This window comes from Populus euphratica, unplaced genomic scaffold (genome assembly GCF_000495115.2).
Source record: "Populus euphratica unplaced genomic scaffold, PopEup_1.0 scaffold136.1, whole genome shotgun sequence".
Taxonomy (NCBI): Eukaryota; Viridiplantae; Streptophyta; class Magnoliopsida; order Malpighiales; family Salicaceae; genus Populus; species Populus euphratica.
This window is the reverse complement of record NW_011500002.1, coordinates 455,823-475,268: the sequence shown is the minus strand read 5'-3', so window position 1 is coordinate 475,268 and position 19,446 is coordinate 455,823. Positions and strand designations below refer to the sequence as shown.

At 30.6% G+C, this 19,446-nt stretch overlaps 1 protein-coding gene across 1 annotated transcript; it reads left to right on the top strand.

Annotated features, from left to right (window-relative positions):
* The first annotated feature begins 6,347 nt into the window (after positions 1-6,347).
* Positions 6,348-8,630, top strand: LOC105140952 (expansin-like A2). The gene is made up of 5 exons (XM_011048003.1): positions 6,348-6,595; positions 6,697-6,806; positions 6,893-7,071; positions 7,527-7,659; positions 8,108-8,630. The coding sequence occupies exons 1-5, from the start codon at positions 6,484-6,486 to the stop codon at positions 8,351-8,353; spliced, it is 780 nt and encodes a 259-aa protein (XP_011046305.1). The 5' UTR covers positions 6,348-6,483; the 3' UTR covers positions 8,354-8,630.
* The last annotated feature ends 10,816 nt before the right edge of the window (positions 8,631-19,446 follow it).

Sequence of the window (19,446 nt, the reverse complement as noted above, 5' to 3'; positions counted from 1 at the left end):
TGTAGACAGCTCTGTGGACTAGCTCCAATATCCATTGCTGCAAAGGTATGGATGGTCGGTTTGCCAAAGACCAGGAACAACCTCCTAAAACCCAAAAAGTACAGCATCCGTGACCAGGGCAAGGCAGCTGGATCCGGTTGCCTTCAATTAATGATGCCTGATTTTAGTGGTGTACACTCGGAATCCCAAAAAAAATGACCCAATGGATGACAAATGTCCCAAGTATCAAATCTTTGAGGATGACAGTTGGAACACAAAGGAACTTAAGACTTTAATAGGAGGAAAAGAGAACCTAGGCAAAAGTCAGAGGAATTGGTAGGCAGTGGATCCATAAAGAACCCATTGTCTTGTATCAAATCTAATGTCCCGATTGCTTGTTCCTATCACATTAAAGAAATTGGACCTCGTGCTTTCAGCAGAAAAAATCTATCCTAGCAAAATATGGATCTTGACATATGAAATGACTCAGCAATTGCAAAGGCATACAACCTTAAGAACTTATGTATAAAATCACTCTTAATTCCACTTCCAAGTATGCCTAACTATGGATATTTTGCATTAAATAACTAATAATATTGCCCTTGAATGATCATTTCTTTCATATCTTATCCCCATGATTATCATACGATATAGGGAGAGATTAGAGTTATTGACGAGGGTGAAAAAACAGCAGGCTCTGTAAATATCAAACCAGCCACAGCAGCCCACAGCTGTTCGATTTTGGCAATATTCTTGCTTGACAAAGAGGGCTAGTATATGCGCACTAGTTCTTGTCTTGCCACTCTTGAATAAGCATTGATCATCTTCACCAAACTTTTATCCTCCAAAATGTTCGTTTCTTTTATTTTTGGGACATACGCGTAAGCACCTTTAAGAAGGCTCGTAAAATGGCAAAATTAATGTCAAAACATTATTTTACACTCTAACTCCCACTCTTTGATCAAGCATTATTGTTATGGAAAGATTTAACTATTAGCAAACACATATAATTGATGCTTTAAGGATATTATCTTTCATTTTATTTTTTATAGTTGTTAAACTTGAATCAGCTCAATAAGTTGATTTGATACCTCATCAATTTAAATGTCAATTTTTAATTTCAAAAGTTTTTTTTATTTTTTTTTAAAATAAAGTATTTTTAAACTAAAACAATATTATTTTAAATTTTTAAAATAAAAAATAAAATAATATTATTTTAAGATATATCTAAATAGACCTGCCAACTTAAAAGTTAACTTCATCAACCCATAACCTAATCAGGTTTAATAATCATACTTTTTTTTTCCAAAAGAGTATATAAAAATAATAACATTTGGTTTTTGAAATGTCATGAAATTTTATATAAAATTTTATATATTAAAATTAACTAAATTTAATGATTTGATACTAAATTATAAGAAATTTTTTTTGTTTCAAATGTTTGTTTTAGATTTGAATTCAAACTTACAATATAAAAGAAAGATTTAAATCCAAATCTGAGATTATGTGAAAAAATAAACTTATTTATCAGAATTAATTTTGCATAAAATTCAAGTAAAATAATAAGGAAAATGTTGAACATTGCTTTGGGATTGATGTAAGTCCACGTGATCTTTTTATTTTATTAGCTTCAGATATTTTGTTTTCAACAAATAAAATTATTCTAGTCTTTAGGAGTTGTTAGTCTGTTAACAACTTATAGCATACCATAGCTTGAATTTTGACTATTAATATGCATTTCAGATTGTTTTGCAGTTATTTAATTGCAAAAATGTTAATCAAATAAATGTAATCATTTATCCCTTGTCTGCTACATTTTTATATTCTCTCTTCTCTATAGTTTTAATTTCTTTTGTCTTTTTTTATTCTTTAAACTTTCATTTAGTATCAGAGCTATCTTCTCAGGGGATTTGTGATAAAAATTAAAGCTAGTTTTTCTCAAATTACTCCTCCTATATTCGATGTAAAAAACTACCAATTTTAGACAATGAAGATAGAGACATACCAGGAATTGTTAGATTTATTGTCAACAAGATAAGGTTACCTAGCACCAAATTTACTGATTCTAAAATTATATAAAAAAATCCTTATAATTATGCCTGAAAAAGCATTTATAACCACCTTGGAGAACATAGAGGATTTGTCTAAGATCACCTTGGTAAAGCTATTAAATGCCTTAAAATCTTAAGAACAACAAAGGATTATGAGGCAATTTTATTTTATTGAAGGAATCCTGTCAGCTAAGCAATATAATTTTAGAAAGGACAAGAAAAATCAAGTATCAAACAGCAAAATCACAAATAACCAGATCCAAAGTAAGAGTAGAAACTTAAAGGGAAGTTATCTATCCTATCAGCACTGTGGCGAAACAAGTCATCCACCATTTAAATGTTGGAAGAGACCAAATACAAAAGGTGGCATATGCAATTAGCTTGAACATGAAGTTGTTACTTGCAAGCAAAATTCAAAAACAAGCAGATGCTCAAGTTGTTGATCAAGATGATGAAGACCAAATGTTTATGGCAACTTATTTATCAACCACGAGCTTTTTAGAATGTTGGTTGATTGATAGTGGTTATGCAAATCATATAACTTATAACATATCTCTTTTCAAGGACTTGAAGTCCACTAGAATTACAAAGTTTAGAATAGGGAATGGTAGCTATAGTCTAGCAAAAATAAAAATAAAAAGAAACCATTACAATTACAGCAAGCTGAGGTACAAAGATAATTCCAAATGTTCTTTACATACCTAATATTGACCAAAATTTGAGAATGTGTCTCAACTAATAGAAAAAAAGATTCATTCTTTAAAGATTAGTGTTGTCATTTTTATGATGTTCTTAGACTTTTCTTAGACAGGAAGTCTTACGGATTAGTGTTGTCATTTTTATGATGTTCTTGGACAGGAAGTCTTACAATTTAAAATGAGAGATAAAAGCTTTTTATTTTTCCCAATTAAGAAGGGGGCACACAACATATTCCACTGAAATCAACATCATTAAAATCTAGCACAAGAGGTATGGGCATTGTCATTTTCAATTAATATTGAAAATGAAGAAGAATGATTTGATAAGAGGTCTACCAGTTCTTACTGATAAAATACCAAATTTCATGCATGTTAATTTAGTAAACAAGAAAGAATGTCATCTTTTAAATCAGCTTGAATAGCCTTCTGAAAGATGCAACTAATTCACACGAATGTGGAAAAACCTCAAAGAACATCATCATTAAAAGATAGTCTTTACTATATTGTTTTCATTAATGATTTCACAAGAATGTGCTGGATTGTTTTCTTGAGATCTAAGTTAAAAATGGCTAAAGTTTTCAGGAAGTTCAGGAAAATGGTGGAAAATCAAAGTGGCTATAAAACTCAATTTTTAAGATCTAATAATGGAAAGAAATACACCTCAATGAAATTTAATTTGTTTTATGAAGAAGTTGGCATTGAATATTAGTTTAATGCTCCCTACACTCTAAAATTAAATGGAGTTAGAGAAAGGATAAACAAATACATGATGAAGATGGCTAAATATATGTTGCGTGAGAAGGAATTGCCTAAAAAGTTTTGGGTAGAAGCAGCTAACACAACATCTTTTCTACAAAATCAACTTCTAACCAAGGTTATAAAAGATAAAACATCATTAGAGGCTTGGTATGGGTATAAACATTCACTAAGCTTTCTTAAAATATTTTGTTGTGTGTGTGTTTTGTTCATATTCCACAAGTTAAGCATAATAAACTTAACAAAAAGGCAATTTTAAGCATCTTTGTGATTAACAAAAAGGCAATTTTAAGCATCTTTGTGGATTATAGTTCAGTTTCCAAAGCCTACAAAGTGATCATCCATGAACAAGAAAAATGATTGTTACAAGAGATGTACACTTCAATGAAATAAGCAATGGTAATGGAACAATCTACAAAGAACAACTTTTATGAAGAACAAACAACAAACTAATGCTAGAATGAACTAGAAAATGATCTTTTAATCAGAGGTACAAGGTCATTTTTTAACATCTATTAGAGATCTAACGTTGCAATATATAAGTCTGTTAGACATGAAGAAGCTCTTTAAAGCCTGAAAAGGAAGGGATAAAAGGAAGAGGAGATGTTAATGATTCAGGAAAGTAAAACCTAAATCAGTTGACAAACTGAAAGGCAAAAAAGATATTAGAGTGAAGAGGGTATACAAAACAAAGTTGAATACAGATAGCTCCATCAAAAAATACAAGTTCAAGTTTGCATTTAAAGAATATACTAAGATTTTTAGTATTGATTACTTTGATATCTTTTCTCTTGCTACTAAATTAGATACAATTAGCTTGTTGTTAGTCATAACAATACAAAAAAGCTGGAAAGTGTTCCAACTAGATATCAAATTAGCATTTTTAAATGGTGTTTATAGGAAGAAATATATGTGGAGTTGCTAAATGGATTTGTGATTCAAGGCGGAGAGGATACAGTCTACTTGCTAAAAAAATGTTTTTTTATGGGCTAAAACAAGTTCTTAAAGCCTAGTATAGTAGGATAAATGGTCATTTGCTAAGCTTAGATTTTGTAAAAAGCCTATATGCAATCACTTTTAATGTAAAACAGAAGGACAATAATGTTCTTATAGTATCTTTTTATATTGATGCATTTTTTATAACAAAAAGTAATGCAAAGCTAGTTAAAAAGTTCAAGTAAAAAATGATGCATGTTTTTGAAATGACAAATCTTGATCTTATAACTTACTTTCTTAGAATGGAGGTCAAGCAAAATCAAAAAGAAGTGTTCCTCTATCAATATATGTATACAAAGGAAATACTGAAGAATTTTCAAATGGAGGAATGTAAAGCAATAAACACATCAATCAAAAAGGGAAGTTGAGAGAGGAATAGTATTGATAAAGTTGATGAACAATACTTTAGAAGTTTGATTAGTTTTTTAATGTATTTTATTGCAACAAAGCCTGAAATTTTATTGTTGTAAATCTCTTATCTCAAGTTATGCAATGTGCTCGTGAAATGCATTGAACAGCAGCAAAAAGAATATTAAGGTATATCAAAGAGATTATCATAGTGTCAAGTTTGAGAAGTATCAAAGCCTTAAGTTATATGGATTCTCATATAGTGATCGAGTTAAATATATTGATGACATCAAAAATATTTTAGGATATTATTTCAGTTTAGATTCTGAAGTTTTCTCATGATGTTCAGAGAAGCAAGAGTTTGTTACACAATCCACTAAAAAGATAAAATTTATTGCAGGAACAACAACAATAAACCAAGTTTTATGGTTTAAAAAAAAAATTCAGTGTGGTCTACAAATGACGCAAAAGGATAACATAGAGATTCTTGTTAACAATTAGGAAACAATTGTAATCTCTTATAATTCAATATTTTATATAGAGACTAAACATTTTAATATCAAGCTTTACTTCGTGAGGGGGGTACATAAAAATAAAGAAGTGACATTAGTTTATAGTAAATCTGAAGATTAGTTGACAGACTTATTCTAGTAAGCAAGTTTAAGTTTCTAAGGCAAAAAATTAGAATTTATTGTTCCTAAAGCAAGGATGAGTGTTGAGAATTGCTTTAAAACTACTATAAATCCATGTTATTATTTATTCTATTAGCTTCAAATATTTTGTTTATCGTAAATAAAGTTATTCTAATTTTTAAGAGTTGTTAGTTTGTTAGCCAGTTATAGCAAATCATAGCTTGAATTTCAGCTATTAATTTGCATTTGAATTTGTTTTTCAGCTATTTAAATGTAAAAAAAAAAAGATATTAATGAAGCAAATGTAATCAAATATCCATTATATGTTGCATTTTTGTAAAAAAAAAAAAGATACAAATATCCATTATATGTTGCATTTTTGTATTCTCTATTATTCTCAGCAGTTTTAATTTCTTCTATCTCTCTGTCTTCTTTAAATTTTCACCAAAGAATTGTTTTTTACATTTTCATTGAAGTTTGGCCAAACGTAGCGCAAAATTTAAGACATCTCAAGACTTCAGTATTCTTTGGAATTTAAAAAAAAACGTCCAGGCAACATCTCTCCCAAAGCATCAAAAGTGTGAGTGTGTAGAGAATGGAATCAAGGAAGAAACTCTCCTTAAGCGTGCAAAAAGCAACCTGCCCTCACCAACAAAATCCACCTATCTCTTTTACAATCATAGTCTCGAATTCTCACTCTAAAGCTGTCAGTGCATAGACAAATAGTCGGTGCTTGACCCCATCATCTCTAGGGTCTAGCCGCGTCTTGTATCGCTCTCTTTCTTATGTAAAACCTCCACTCCTTAGCATATTTTTTATTTTATACATATAAAATAATAAAGTTCATCAAGATATTCTACCTTTTTATGGGTCTAATGCTGACCTGTAGTCCACACCGCAGCCATACTGCCCTATAAATACCTCTTTCATTACTTCATCTCATGTCATCAAATATCAATCCTGTTTTTATACGTTCACTAGCTTTCATTGCTTAATTTCTTTTCTGACATCTTGAAGAACAAAATGGCTATCTTTCTTTGCTTTCTTTTCCTGGCTATCTCCTATGCTACTGCTTGTGATCGATGTGTCCACCAATCTAAGGTCGCATATTTCTCCAGAGCCTCAGCACTCTCATGTAAGGGGGTCGTGATTTCTCTTTCAATTTTAGTTTTTTTTTTTTTATCATAGTTTAATGAGATTTTTAATTGGTAATTTTTATTTTTTGTTTTGGTGCAGCTGGGGCTTGTGGATATGGTTCCATGGCGACAGGATTTAACAGTGGACACCTCGCAGGTGCTGTTTCTTCCCTTTATAAAGATGGATCTGGATGTGGTGCTTGTTTTCAGGTCAGCACCGGAGACCACACCACTTGTCTGCTTTACCTCTTCCGAAATTTTCAGTTCATTGATCATGTTATTGCAATTACTCGCAGATAAGATGCAAAGACGCAGCTTTATGCAGTAGAGAAGGGACTAGAGTGATTGTGACTGATCTCAATCGCAATAACCAGACTGACTTTGTTCTTAGCAGCAGAGCCTTCATGGCCATGGCCAATAAGGATATGGGTCGGAACATCTTGAAACAAGGGATTGTGGAAGTGGAATATAAGAGGTGAGACCATGTATTCAAGGATTTATTTTATCTTAATTATCATGATTGATATTAATCTCTCTGGTTAAGTTAATGGTCATTTATTTCATTAATCAGCATGATGTTTTATTTCCTAGTTGCTTCTTCCAGTAATGGCTGGTTTGGTTACACCAACCACAAGAAAAATCAATATGGCACGGACAAACTTCATATAATTTTATACAGTAAAGTTGGTCCGGTTCCGTCGGACAGAGAACCAGGACAATAAATGCTTGTAACGGTCAAATAGGTTGTCCGCAAAATCATAGGTAACATGACTATGACTAGTGGGGATTTGCATAAATTTAGACAGCTAGCATTGTCCATGTTTTAGGGTTCCATTACTAAAGAAGGATCATGTAAACACCCAAAAACAAAAAAAATTATCAAAAAAGTGATCTTATGCTAATTTGAATCTGCTTTGTTTCATTGATCAGGGTACCTTGTGAATACAAAAACCAGAATTTGGCTGTCCGAGTAGAAGAATCAAGCAAAAACCCAAATTACTTGGCCATTAAATTGTTGTATCAAGGTGGTCAGACAGAAGTGGTAGCCATTGACTTTGCTAAGGTTAGCTTTAACTTACTCCCGGTGGAACATGTCACCTAATTTTTGGTGCTGCGATGATAATTTTTTAAAAATATTTTTTATTTTAAAATATATTAAAATAATATTTTTATTTTTAATATCATCACATTAAAAAAATTTAAAAATAAAAATAAATAAATTTGTGTGAAATATTGCTTGGGACACAGTTTTTAATCCATGTTCACACATGCCAATCATTGTTTAATTTTTTGTTTTAAAAATATTTTAAAAAAAAATTAAAAGAAATATTTTTTTATTTATTTTAAATAAATATTTTTTAATATTTTTAAATTATTTTGCTATGATGATATTAAAAATTATTTTAAAATATTTATAAATAAAAAATTATTTTATAAAATAACTATTACCAAATCCCAATAAACATTTTGAACTTATGCTGACTTTGAATGGTTTTGCTAAATTTTCATAGGTTGGTTCGTCGAACTGGGGTTTCTTGAGCCGGAACCATGGGGCAGTGTGGGACTCGGACAGAGTTCCATCAGGGGCACTTCAATTCAGATTCGTGATAACAGCTGGATTTGATGGGAAATGGATTTGGGCTCGGAATGTCCTGCCTGAAGATTGGAAGCCCGGGATGACATACGATTCAGGAGTCCAGATTACCGATATTGCACAAGAGGGCTGCTCTCCATGTGATGATGGGACTTGGAAATGAGGGTCTTGTCTTCCCACTAATGTGAATATCTCTACGCATAGAGTTCGATCTGATATCATTCTACACTACAGAACTAAATAATGTAGAAGAATAGTATAAAGTTAGCACTATATATTATAGTATTAGCCACTACGCTTCAATGTTTTTTTTTTTTTTTTTGTTCTTGCCTTGTGAGGAGGGCATGTCCTTGCTTGTGTTTGACATATTTCTTTTTCTACCCCAGTAAATAAATGCTGTCCCTCTCTCTTTCAAGGGTGGGCCAATGCCTGGATGTTGAGGGGGGTAAAGGCCATTTTAAGATTATTAATAAAATGCTGGATCATAATTAAGGACAAAAAAAAATGGAAAAAAGATATAAAATTAGATAATGTTTTTCACTTTAACACCTGCGTCGTGATGCAATTTTTTGTGGTGAGATGGCTTTCGGGATAGAATAGAATAAAAGCCAGTTATCGGCATGTCATGGGTTTATAATTAAGACCCAGCTTGTATATATAATCATCAGCTCGAAGCAGGGCTAAGTTTTTTATGGGCTTAAGAGTAAAAAATTCGAAACTATGTTACTGACTTGTAAATAATGAACATGAGGCCCAAATCATCAGATCTCTGTATCACAATTATACTTTAATTATTTAAGTATATTAACTTGCAGCTCAAATGCAGGCGCCACGTATTTTGACTAGTTCGTGAACTATTGAAATATTGGGTAACAGTAAAAAAAGATCAAATAAGGGCCCAGATTTTGTAACTTCAACTCATCACCACGACAAACTTCAAGTTGGCCCAGCATCAAAAGGTTCCTTCTTTCGACTCCACCGAAGAAACATATTTGCTATAATTTCAAACTTCTTCTTCTTATTCTTCTTCTTTATGAGAGCTTGGGGATGTTGTCCACACAGAGGGTTACTCTTCATACTTTATTGTAACAGAAGAAAACTGTGGCTGGAGGAGGGCCTCAAACTTGACACGTTAAATGATATGTGATGTTCACAGCTGTTATGGCAAACACTGTGTGCGTCCTTGACCTTTCAAAGGGATATATATTAGACAATAATCAATCTGTAAAGCTGAGAGAGCTAGATGAGTACGTATAGCATAGCAGCAACACAGAGACCCTATGAGATTCTAAGTTCGAAAGGCCTGAGATTAGGTATTAATCCACTAGGTGTATTATTTGCTAGCTTTAAGCTAAGGTAGGGTATACAGACTGCTAAATGTCCCATCCTTGACCCAGTCAAGTTGAATGCTATGACCCCAGGTTAACAAGGCACTACCCTCTTGATGCTTGTAATTAGATTTATTAATATTTTGTAGTATTATCGTGAGGGAAGGAATTGCCCCCCAAAACATAGACTTGTTCTCCTTCCTATTTATGATTTTCACATTCATTCGTTCATGCCCTTTTCTTCGAGTTGCATCTTTTCTATGTGCGTCGGCTAAAATTTCCAAGCTGTTAATGTGAATCGCTTGGTGTAAAGTGCTATCGATGGTTTATTTTTTAAAAAATAAAAGATAAAAGATGATCCGGTGATAGAAGAAAAATGTTTATATCATATTTAAAATAAATACAGCTACTATTAACTGTTTAAATTACTCTCATATTCACGTCGAGCGTAATGTTTATATCATGTTTAAATTACACTCTTAATGTATAAACAAAAAGGAAAAAAATAAAACAAAATAAAAAATTAAATTTTCACTTCAAGGTAATGCATGCACGGGGGTGCCATGGCGCATGGAGGCCATGGTTCAGAATGTTCTACTTGCAAGATCCAAAAACCTTTGATTATTCGAAATTTTCTTTCCAAGTCCTAATTTTATAATGACTAATGAAGTCAATGATTGGAAAAGCACATCTCGTGTAAAACGTTGTGGAGCATTTCTTAATAAAGATTTATCGCTAACCTTTTTGCTTTATCCTATGGGTCGTCATCGTCGTCGTCTTTATTTCTTGAAATTGCCTGTCGGTATGGAGTTCAAAGATACTAATTGGAAATTGCCTGTCGGTATGGAGTTCAAAGATACTAATTAGAACTTTGCCTGTCGGTATGGAGTTCAACGATACTTACTAAACTCCTTTTAGTTTTGATACAGTATAAGACGATTATTGTATTTAAATGGCAAGATGAGAAAAACAATTAGTTAAATAACCAAAAAGGTTGTTTTCTTTTCAAAATCCGCGTTGAAATCGTGCTCCGATGTATCTCTCTCACTTTCCCACATTATTATAGCGAGGTGTAGATCCGAGGCAAAAAGAAAAGGAAAAGGAAATGGCAAGGGAAAATTATCCTTCGAATGAGGGGGTTTTTATAAAAACAAATAGCGTACCTTGCTAAAATAATGTGTGAATGCATTCATATTTTAGAATATTATTTTTGTTCACAGCGGCTATTTGAAATAGTAAATATATCTCACAGTATATTTTTTTTTATAAAATCGTCGTTTGAAATAACATTGTTCAGTGGATATTTCAAAACATTTTTTCTCACAAATTAATTCATCTAAATAAAATTCAATCAAAAAATTTATGAAAATTCAATGGTGACAGGATAGAATTCAAGTTTTAATGGTCAATAAAGAAAAAAAAATAACGTGTTGTGGGGAGAAAGAAATGAGGAAAAAGAAAAAAAAGTTCACAGGGAATACATAAAGATTCTATTTTTAATATATATTATACAATTAAAAAAATCTCAACAAAATAATTCTAATTATACTTTAAAAGAATATCAAATGAGGTTATAAGTAACCCTAGACTAACCACAAACAAAATCTCTCATAAATTATGATTATATTTGGTAATTTTTTAAGTGGTGATTACAATTGTCTTATTAATGCATTTCTAATAATAATATTGGATGTGTTAGAAACAAAACTTCGAAGTCTTCCTATTAACCTATTATTTATTAGTTATTAAGGTTTTATAAAATTTTAAATTGATTTTTTAAATATGTTGATTAAATGGAGTGGGGTATTATTTTTAGAACAATCACTTTGAATGATTGTGTTTGGTCGTTATTTTTAAAAGTAATTATATTTATATTATGTTATTTTTCAAACAATTACTATTACCCTAGAACTTTTATAAAAATGTGACAGGATTCTAATATATCCAAAGAGAAGTATAAACACAAGAGGCTTAAATTCTATTGGAAAGTATGCTGTCTTGGGAATAGCATTGTTTGGCAGAGATTAGGAGGACATCCTTCTCAATGTGCAGTAACTTGATGGAATCCATCGAGTGACATGCTGGCAATCCGAAAAGCACACAGTTAACTTAATGTGTAAATAAATCCCTGCCATACAGAATCAATTGCTCTGATTTAACGGAACAAATACTGTTCGAGATTTTACTCCTCGAGGTTTTTTTTTTTTTTCATGGTTCGTAGCTGCGTTTCAAATTATTTTTTAAGAAAATTTTAGATTTATTCTGTCCAATGGCTCCCAATGTAAATGAAATATTCTTACAATATTCCTGGAGCAGTTATCCGATAACTACACAAGTACACTGTACAGTGTAAGAAAAATTACATCTTGCTGCAGGCAAGGAAGAAAGAGCAAATCACTGAGAGGCACAGCAACGCTGTGGCAAAAACTATCTTATTTGTTTTTGCTTTTTTAAAAAAAATTATTTTTTATTTTTAATTAATACTTTTTTTAATATTTTAATATTATAAATAATTAAAAAAACAAAAAATATATTTTTAAATAAAAATATTTTAAAAAATAATGATAATGGTCACTAATCACGGTCTTAATTGTATGTATCAGACTCGAGCTCGAGAACCAATATTCATAAAGTGCTAATGATTCAACTTTTCTTGAAGACCTTGGGAACCACACCTCCTCCCTGCAAACTTCATTTCATATAATTGGCAAAATCTGACGGCTAAACATTTTGGGATTATCGTAGCCTGTATAATCCTAGCTAACTTCATCTCTTGGCACCGAGACTGGCTACGGCTCCATGGCTGTGGCACATGCATGCGTGCAAGAAAAGGTCGACAGTTAGCCAATGGCATGTTTTCTGACATCTGAATTAACTCGTCAAAAAGAAAAGCTGGAGTGGAACAGTGATTTTTATGCGAATGCCGACTAAAATCACATCATTTTGCGAGTATTTTAGCAGCACGGTGAAGAAAACTTGTTTTCTAAACTGGCATATTTGTGAAAATAACTTTCATTCCAGTACATAAATCGTACGTATACCATGTACGCTACCATTTAAAATAACAGACGCTATCAATCTCAACCATCTCAGTTATTTATTTTTATATTTTAAAAATATTTTTAAAAAGTTTAAATTTTTTATTTTTTATTTTAAATTAATGTTTTTTTAAATTTTTTTAAATTATTTTAATGCATTGATGTTAAAAATAATTTTTAAAAAATAAAAAAATATTATTTTGATATATTTCCGAATGAAAAGTACTTTGAAAAACAATCATAACCACACTTTAAAAAATTATAAAATAAAAATATAGTTTTGAATAATCATAAAAACAAAAACAATAGTTTAAACCAATATTTTACATTATCATAAAAACAACAACAATGACAACAACAAATATAATTATCTAATTTTCTTAGTTGGTATATTTTTAGTAAAAAAAAAGTTAATCTCAATATCAAAATAATTCATTATAATAATGAATATCAATTTAATTACAACATTTAATAAATTAAGTCGTCAATAGGCTAGAATCACTGGCATGTCGCCATCGTGTATACAAACTTGGTCATTTTCCTCTATTGCATTGTCCAAACACTCAGTTTTCCTAACCTAATTAAGTGAAGAACAACACAATAAGAACCCAATATTACATCTTGGTTCACAAAGCTCGTGATTATCTTGATTACATGTTGCTAACACAGAATATCACATGGATGTCTTGTAACATGCTCCTGTGGTGATGTTATGAATCTTTTTATCATGTTAACGTATCAGGGCATATAAATATATAACTTAATAGATGGATACAACTATGTAAGTATTTGATCTCTCATGACATTTTACAAATTGATATATTATGCTTAAACCACCAACCAATCATCTTTTTTTTTATGGCAATTAATAATATATAGGTCATTAAATATGTCAATATATGTCAATATTATCAAGTATGTGTTGATATAGTTAAAATTGACACAATACTTGGTCAGAACAATGCACCTCAATTATGAAAAAATAATGCATAGGACCATTGATAATCATAAAATCACCTCTTTTCATGCATAATAGAAATGTTCTTTTAATCAAGTCTTTGATATATGATGTTCATATCACTTATAAAAATCGCATGCACATATGCACACACACATATATATTCAAAATATTTACACCAGAAAAAAGAGCTTATCAGTTAAAAATGAATATGAAAAAAAAGTTAGACATATCTTAAATTAATTAAATAAATAGCTTATGAGTGGTGATAGTAATAATAGCAATGACGATAAGAGATAGAAAGAATTATTAGGAGAAGAAAATATTAATTTAATAGTAACGTATCCAATACATGCATAACCTCTATTTATATATTAAAATAAAAATTAATTTTAAAAATGTGATAATTTGAAAAATAAGTGTTTTCACTTTACTCACGTTGGAAAATACTCTCTTATTTTGTTGGAAAAAAGAAAGAAAGATGGTCAAATGTTTATTCTTGTTCAAACATCAAAAATATGGTCCAACTAGTCCCATCCTTAAATGGTGTTTGTCTTTTTCATCAATCTTATCCTGAAATTAAACAATAAAAAATACAGACTTTATTTTTCGTTTGTGTTTTCATTCAAATTATAGTTTCTTTTTCTAAATGACATCATAAAGATTTAATGTTTATTTTAACAGAAAAAAATCATTATCAAGAAATCAAAATAAACACAATGATAAAATTGATCTAAGCAATAATTCTGGCGTGCACAGTAATTTGGAGTTGTGTGTCAGATGTGTTATGCACAAAACTTTTAATAATTGCAAAAATTTTAACATAGATAGTTCAGTGATGAACTCTCACTTGCATACCATTTAAGATTAATTTACGTGTTTAGCGATGATCACTACTTCTTTTCATTTCTAATTAATTAAATTAAATTAAATTAAATTAAATCAAATCATCTAACCATTTCGATTATTCCTGATCACCTCTTGGATCGTTCAATTTAAAGGAAATATATATATATATATATATATATATATATATTATTGTCGCGAATACATTTCTTTTTACTTATCGTGGTTGGATTATTGAATCGGACCACTATAAATAAAATTATAACAATTTTCTTAATTTTCATTCCAGTATCGCCGAACCCTAATATTAAAAGGAGTCAACTTATGGAAATTTTCTTTTCCATGAACGGGTTTTTATTGATTCAAGTCGTTTTCTGTCGTGGTCTGTTTTCTCTCATGAAAAACCCGAGCCCTCTGGAAAAGAGTTCACGATAAGTAGGAGCTCTTTACCTTCGTCAATCAAGAAACAATAAAAAAAAAAAGAGAGAGAGGTTAAAAGCAATTATTTAGAAATACGGTTAAAATTATGTTTTTAATTTTATTTTTTATTAAACATTATTTTTCATTATTTTTATATTGTTTTAATATATTGATTTTAAAAATAATTTTTTTAAAATAAAAAATATATTTTTAATAAAAAAACATTTTATATTATAACCATTACTATAATCCTGAACAGTCCCTGCAGATGGTGGCAATGGAGACGGAGTCCCTGTACACGAGAGTCGGCGAAGAATAATCATTGCGCCGCTCTTGCTCAGTGTGCCCTTACCATTTACCATTCACCATTCCTCAGTTCTTCCCTGCACGGCATTTTCAAGTTACCATGGCAGCGCGCTCAGCTATTCACTGTGGCTTTGTCATCAGATAGCCAGAGCTAGGGGCACACTGATACATTTCTCTCTCCCTTTCTTTGACATGGGCCATGCCCTTCCTATCAGCATAGTTAAACAGTAGCAACTTAATTAACAGCCTTTTGCCAGCCCAACTTCACACATGCTTTAACAGTGAGGCCTGCTATCTCATTGCCCTCCAGCTGTATTTTTTTATATTTTTTTTGTTGTTTTAGTTTTAAATTAATTTTTTGTTTTTTAAATATATGATGAATTTTAAAAATTTTAAAAACTATTTTTTTATATTTTTAATTTAAAAAAACACTACAAGTCGCTTAATTACTGCTCTTTACCTTGCAGATGTTAAGAGCTAAATAGTTTAATGTCGGCAATTATGCAACAAATCTTGTTGGGCTTTGGTGTTTGAGATTTGGACTCATTTCCTTTGCATCTGACCTCATTTACATGCTTATCAACTCTTTCTATAAAACTAGATTAGATTCACGTTTTTTTTTTTTATTATTAATATAAATATTCAAGATATATGTCTTAATTAATTTTATAAATTTTAAAATTAATAATTATATAAACCTCCAATATATTTTTTTTAAAAGTATATTCAATAATCTAGATTTGTTTATTAAATAGTTAATTTTGCATTATTAAATATTTTTTATTTGAAAATATAATACAATAAAATATTTTTATTTTTAAAATTTTATTTTTAACAACAAAATATAAAAACAATAAAAAATCATTAAAAGAATTTACTTTAAACAAATAGATTTTTTAAAATTATAAACAAATAGTTTTCTACGACCACCCCGTTGAACTTTAAGCGAAACCAAGCATAGATTGCAGGTCAATCAGCATGACTTGATTGTTTTTCTACCTAGTTTTTTTCTTTTTCTAATTTCAAGTGGTATATACACGTAGTCAATTGTTTTCACAGATCGAATCCCGGCCCTTGAACAAGTTCAACCAGACGTCTAACATATCTTTGACAGAAAAATTGAAATAGTTATTTTCTAATACTTAAAAATCTCTATTTCATCTCCTTAAAAATTTAAATTTGAAACTTTATAATAAAAATGTAAAAATTTGATTGGTGGGATTAATTAAATTGGGCCCACGAGCATCCTGCCGTCAAATTAAACCGCAACTTCAACTGTAGCAAGATGTTAACACCAAGACACAACATGCCCTGATGCTCTGATGGGGCCGGCCAATCAGGAGTAGAAACGTGCTCCTGCAGGAGCCCCTAGGATCAGCTCGATAGCGCCAATCAAAAGTCATAAAAAATATCTTTCAAGTGAATCCCACGGCCACCCTGTCCCTCCAATAACCGAACTCGCCTTCATTAACAAGATGTGACAAGTGAGGAGGAAGAGGAGGGGAGGAGGAGGAGGAGGAGAGGCTTCGTGGGTTTTCTACAAGCAAAAGAATTTGAGAGGCGGCTGCTGCTGCTGCTGCTGCAGCAGACTTATCTTGACGTTTCAATTTTTATCTCCCCATTGGGAATTCATTCATTGATGTGTTGCTTGATAAATTCCTTTTACATGCAAGGCTGAGCTTGTGGTCAGTTCTGTTGGAATATACCCAAGACCAACTTGTCTGATTAGTTGAGTTCCTCTTGCTGTCATGTCTCTTCATTAACATGGTAAGCTAAGGTTGCCGTGAATTTAAGTTGTTAATAATCTAACTGATATCATCTATGTATAATGATAATAACGATATAACAAGATGAGCTAGCTTTTTACACATTCAAATTGATTTTCTTTCTAATTGATTTTTTAATACGTTATTTTTTGTTTTACAATACCTTTCAAAGGCAAATATTGACAAAATTACATTTTCAGTGCCATAAATTTTTTCTTATCCATTTGCTAAGTGGCCCAGAGGATCATGAGCTAACAATACTAATCAAAATTAGTGTACAAACAAGTAATCAACACATATAATCAATAAAAATTACGTAGAAGATCCCCATGGGATCTCCTAGTTGATATGAACCATGGTTGCTTGTTTAACTGATCTAAGACCTAAAACGTATCAGAGACAGTCGTAAAGTAGATTAAAAAAGAAAAAAAGAAAAAGAAAAAAGTCCTAAACTAAGTGGGTTAGCGTTGTTCTTTAGCATGTAAAAAGGTCTTAACGACGTACGTCATTAAGGAGGTCTGGATTTAACGAGCGGTGTTAGCTGACAACTCATGTTTTCTGGGGGACAGACAAATCTAGTGAAAGTTTAACTTGATATTGAAGTTTATGGACAAGTGACTGTAATGTTCTAAATACATAGTTACTGGTAGGGTGGAGAGAACAAGAGTCAATTTCTTTGATTTGGCCCAGCAGCAAACAGATTGATTACTTATACTGCACACTTGTGCCAAAACCTTAATCGTGGAAGTGATAACATAATGATTAGTATTGTTATCATTTCTGTGATGTTTTAACTGCTACAACCACACTTCATTGCAGTTGGGGTTTAAATTACAAATAAATGATGAAAATATTTAACACAGGAACAAAAGGTTGTGATGGAATAGTATATTTTTAGGAGGGTGTGGTTTTTTTTTAATATTTAATTAATATTATGGTTCATAAAATAATATTAATTATAATTTTATTGTGGATAAATGTTATTGTTCTAAACCGAAATATATGATTGAATAGTAATTTAGTATGTTTATTTTTTTTTATAAGACTAAAAAAAAAGTTGAGAAGGTAGCAACAAAAAAGAAAACGATGAATTTTGAACTTGAAATATGTCAAAGGATGCTCAATTGTTTTAGTACTTGATGGGTTTTTTTTATAGAGAAATTACAAGGGTATCGTTTGATATTAGAGAAAAATATCTGGTTTGTGTGTTATTTAACCTGAAAAAACATTTAAATTATTACTAATATTATCTTTTAGAAACATAATATTTAGAATTATTATGCTTTTTAATAATAGCATTTACTAAATATCATGTTATTAAATCATCATAATATCAAAATATATTATTTCATAAAACTTTCAGAGTAATTTGCTAATTAAAAGAATAACCCGCAGTTGGGTTCTGATAACCCCCTGGATCACCAGTAGTTAACTAATTAGAGTGGGATTAGTTGTACTTGGCAGCTGGTGTATTTTCATCCCCAGATTAGCGTATCTAGATGTAAAAGAAAACATGCGATCGTTATTAAATTTTAGAATATTTAGTATTGCATTTAGGTCTGACGATGATGTGCACACTGTAACTTATTCATGCATGGACCATGATAAGATCTGCTGTATATTTCCAGCCCCAAGTTTAGTTCTTCCTCTTTTCGATTGAGTTTTTCAATTCCATTTGCTTTTCTTTTTAGGAAGACTTTGCTCGTGGATAAGAACAGCTAGTGGGTGGAGAACAGGATAGGGTTTTCTGGGAATGATAATATCATCAGCCATGCAACAGAAGGATCGGTACATGATTAATAGACGGGTGTTTGAGAATATAATTATGGTTGTTTTTTATTGAAAATATATTATAATAATAATGTTTTAAATTTATTTTTAATATTAGCATTTTAAAATAATTAAAAAAATTAAAAAAACTAATTTAAAATAAAAAATAAATTGTACCGCAGCTTTAAACGGTCACTGATAACTTATCATAATTATCAGGCCAAGCCTCCGTATATCTAATCTAAGCATTCACACACTGCCACTACCTGCTTTTCCCTACGTTGGCTGCTAGCTAGTTATGGCTCATCCTCAACTGGCTCTAGGTGTATCAGAGAGTGCTGTTGAATTGTGAACATGAAAAATTTTAATTTTTTAATTTTAAATTAGTTTTTTAATATTTTTAGATTATCTTAATACATTGATAATAAAAATAAAATTTAAAAAATAAAATATATTATCTTAATATATTTTTAAATATAAACATTTTAAAAAATAACCAGCATTAACTTAAATAATAGCATATAAATTTTGCCCTGATTTGATTACAGAGAAGGGAGCCGCTGCACGCGTTATAACCTCCAAGTTATAATTGCATTGCATTATAAAAATGTCACAGAAAGGGAGAGGTGGAGTTTGATTATGTCTATGCTATAATCAAGATGATTCAAGTTACCACAATAAGACACGTGTAAGTAAGGTGGATAGCACAGACTTTCCATCTGTTCCTCTGAGAAACTGTTTGCGAGGGTAGGTGTAATTATTTTTAAAATATTTTTTATTTTTAAATATATTAAAATAATATTTTTTATTTTATAAAAATTATT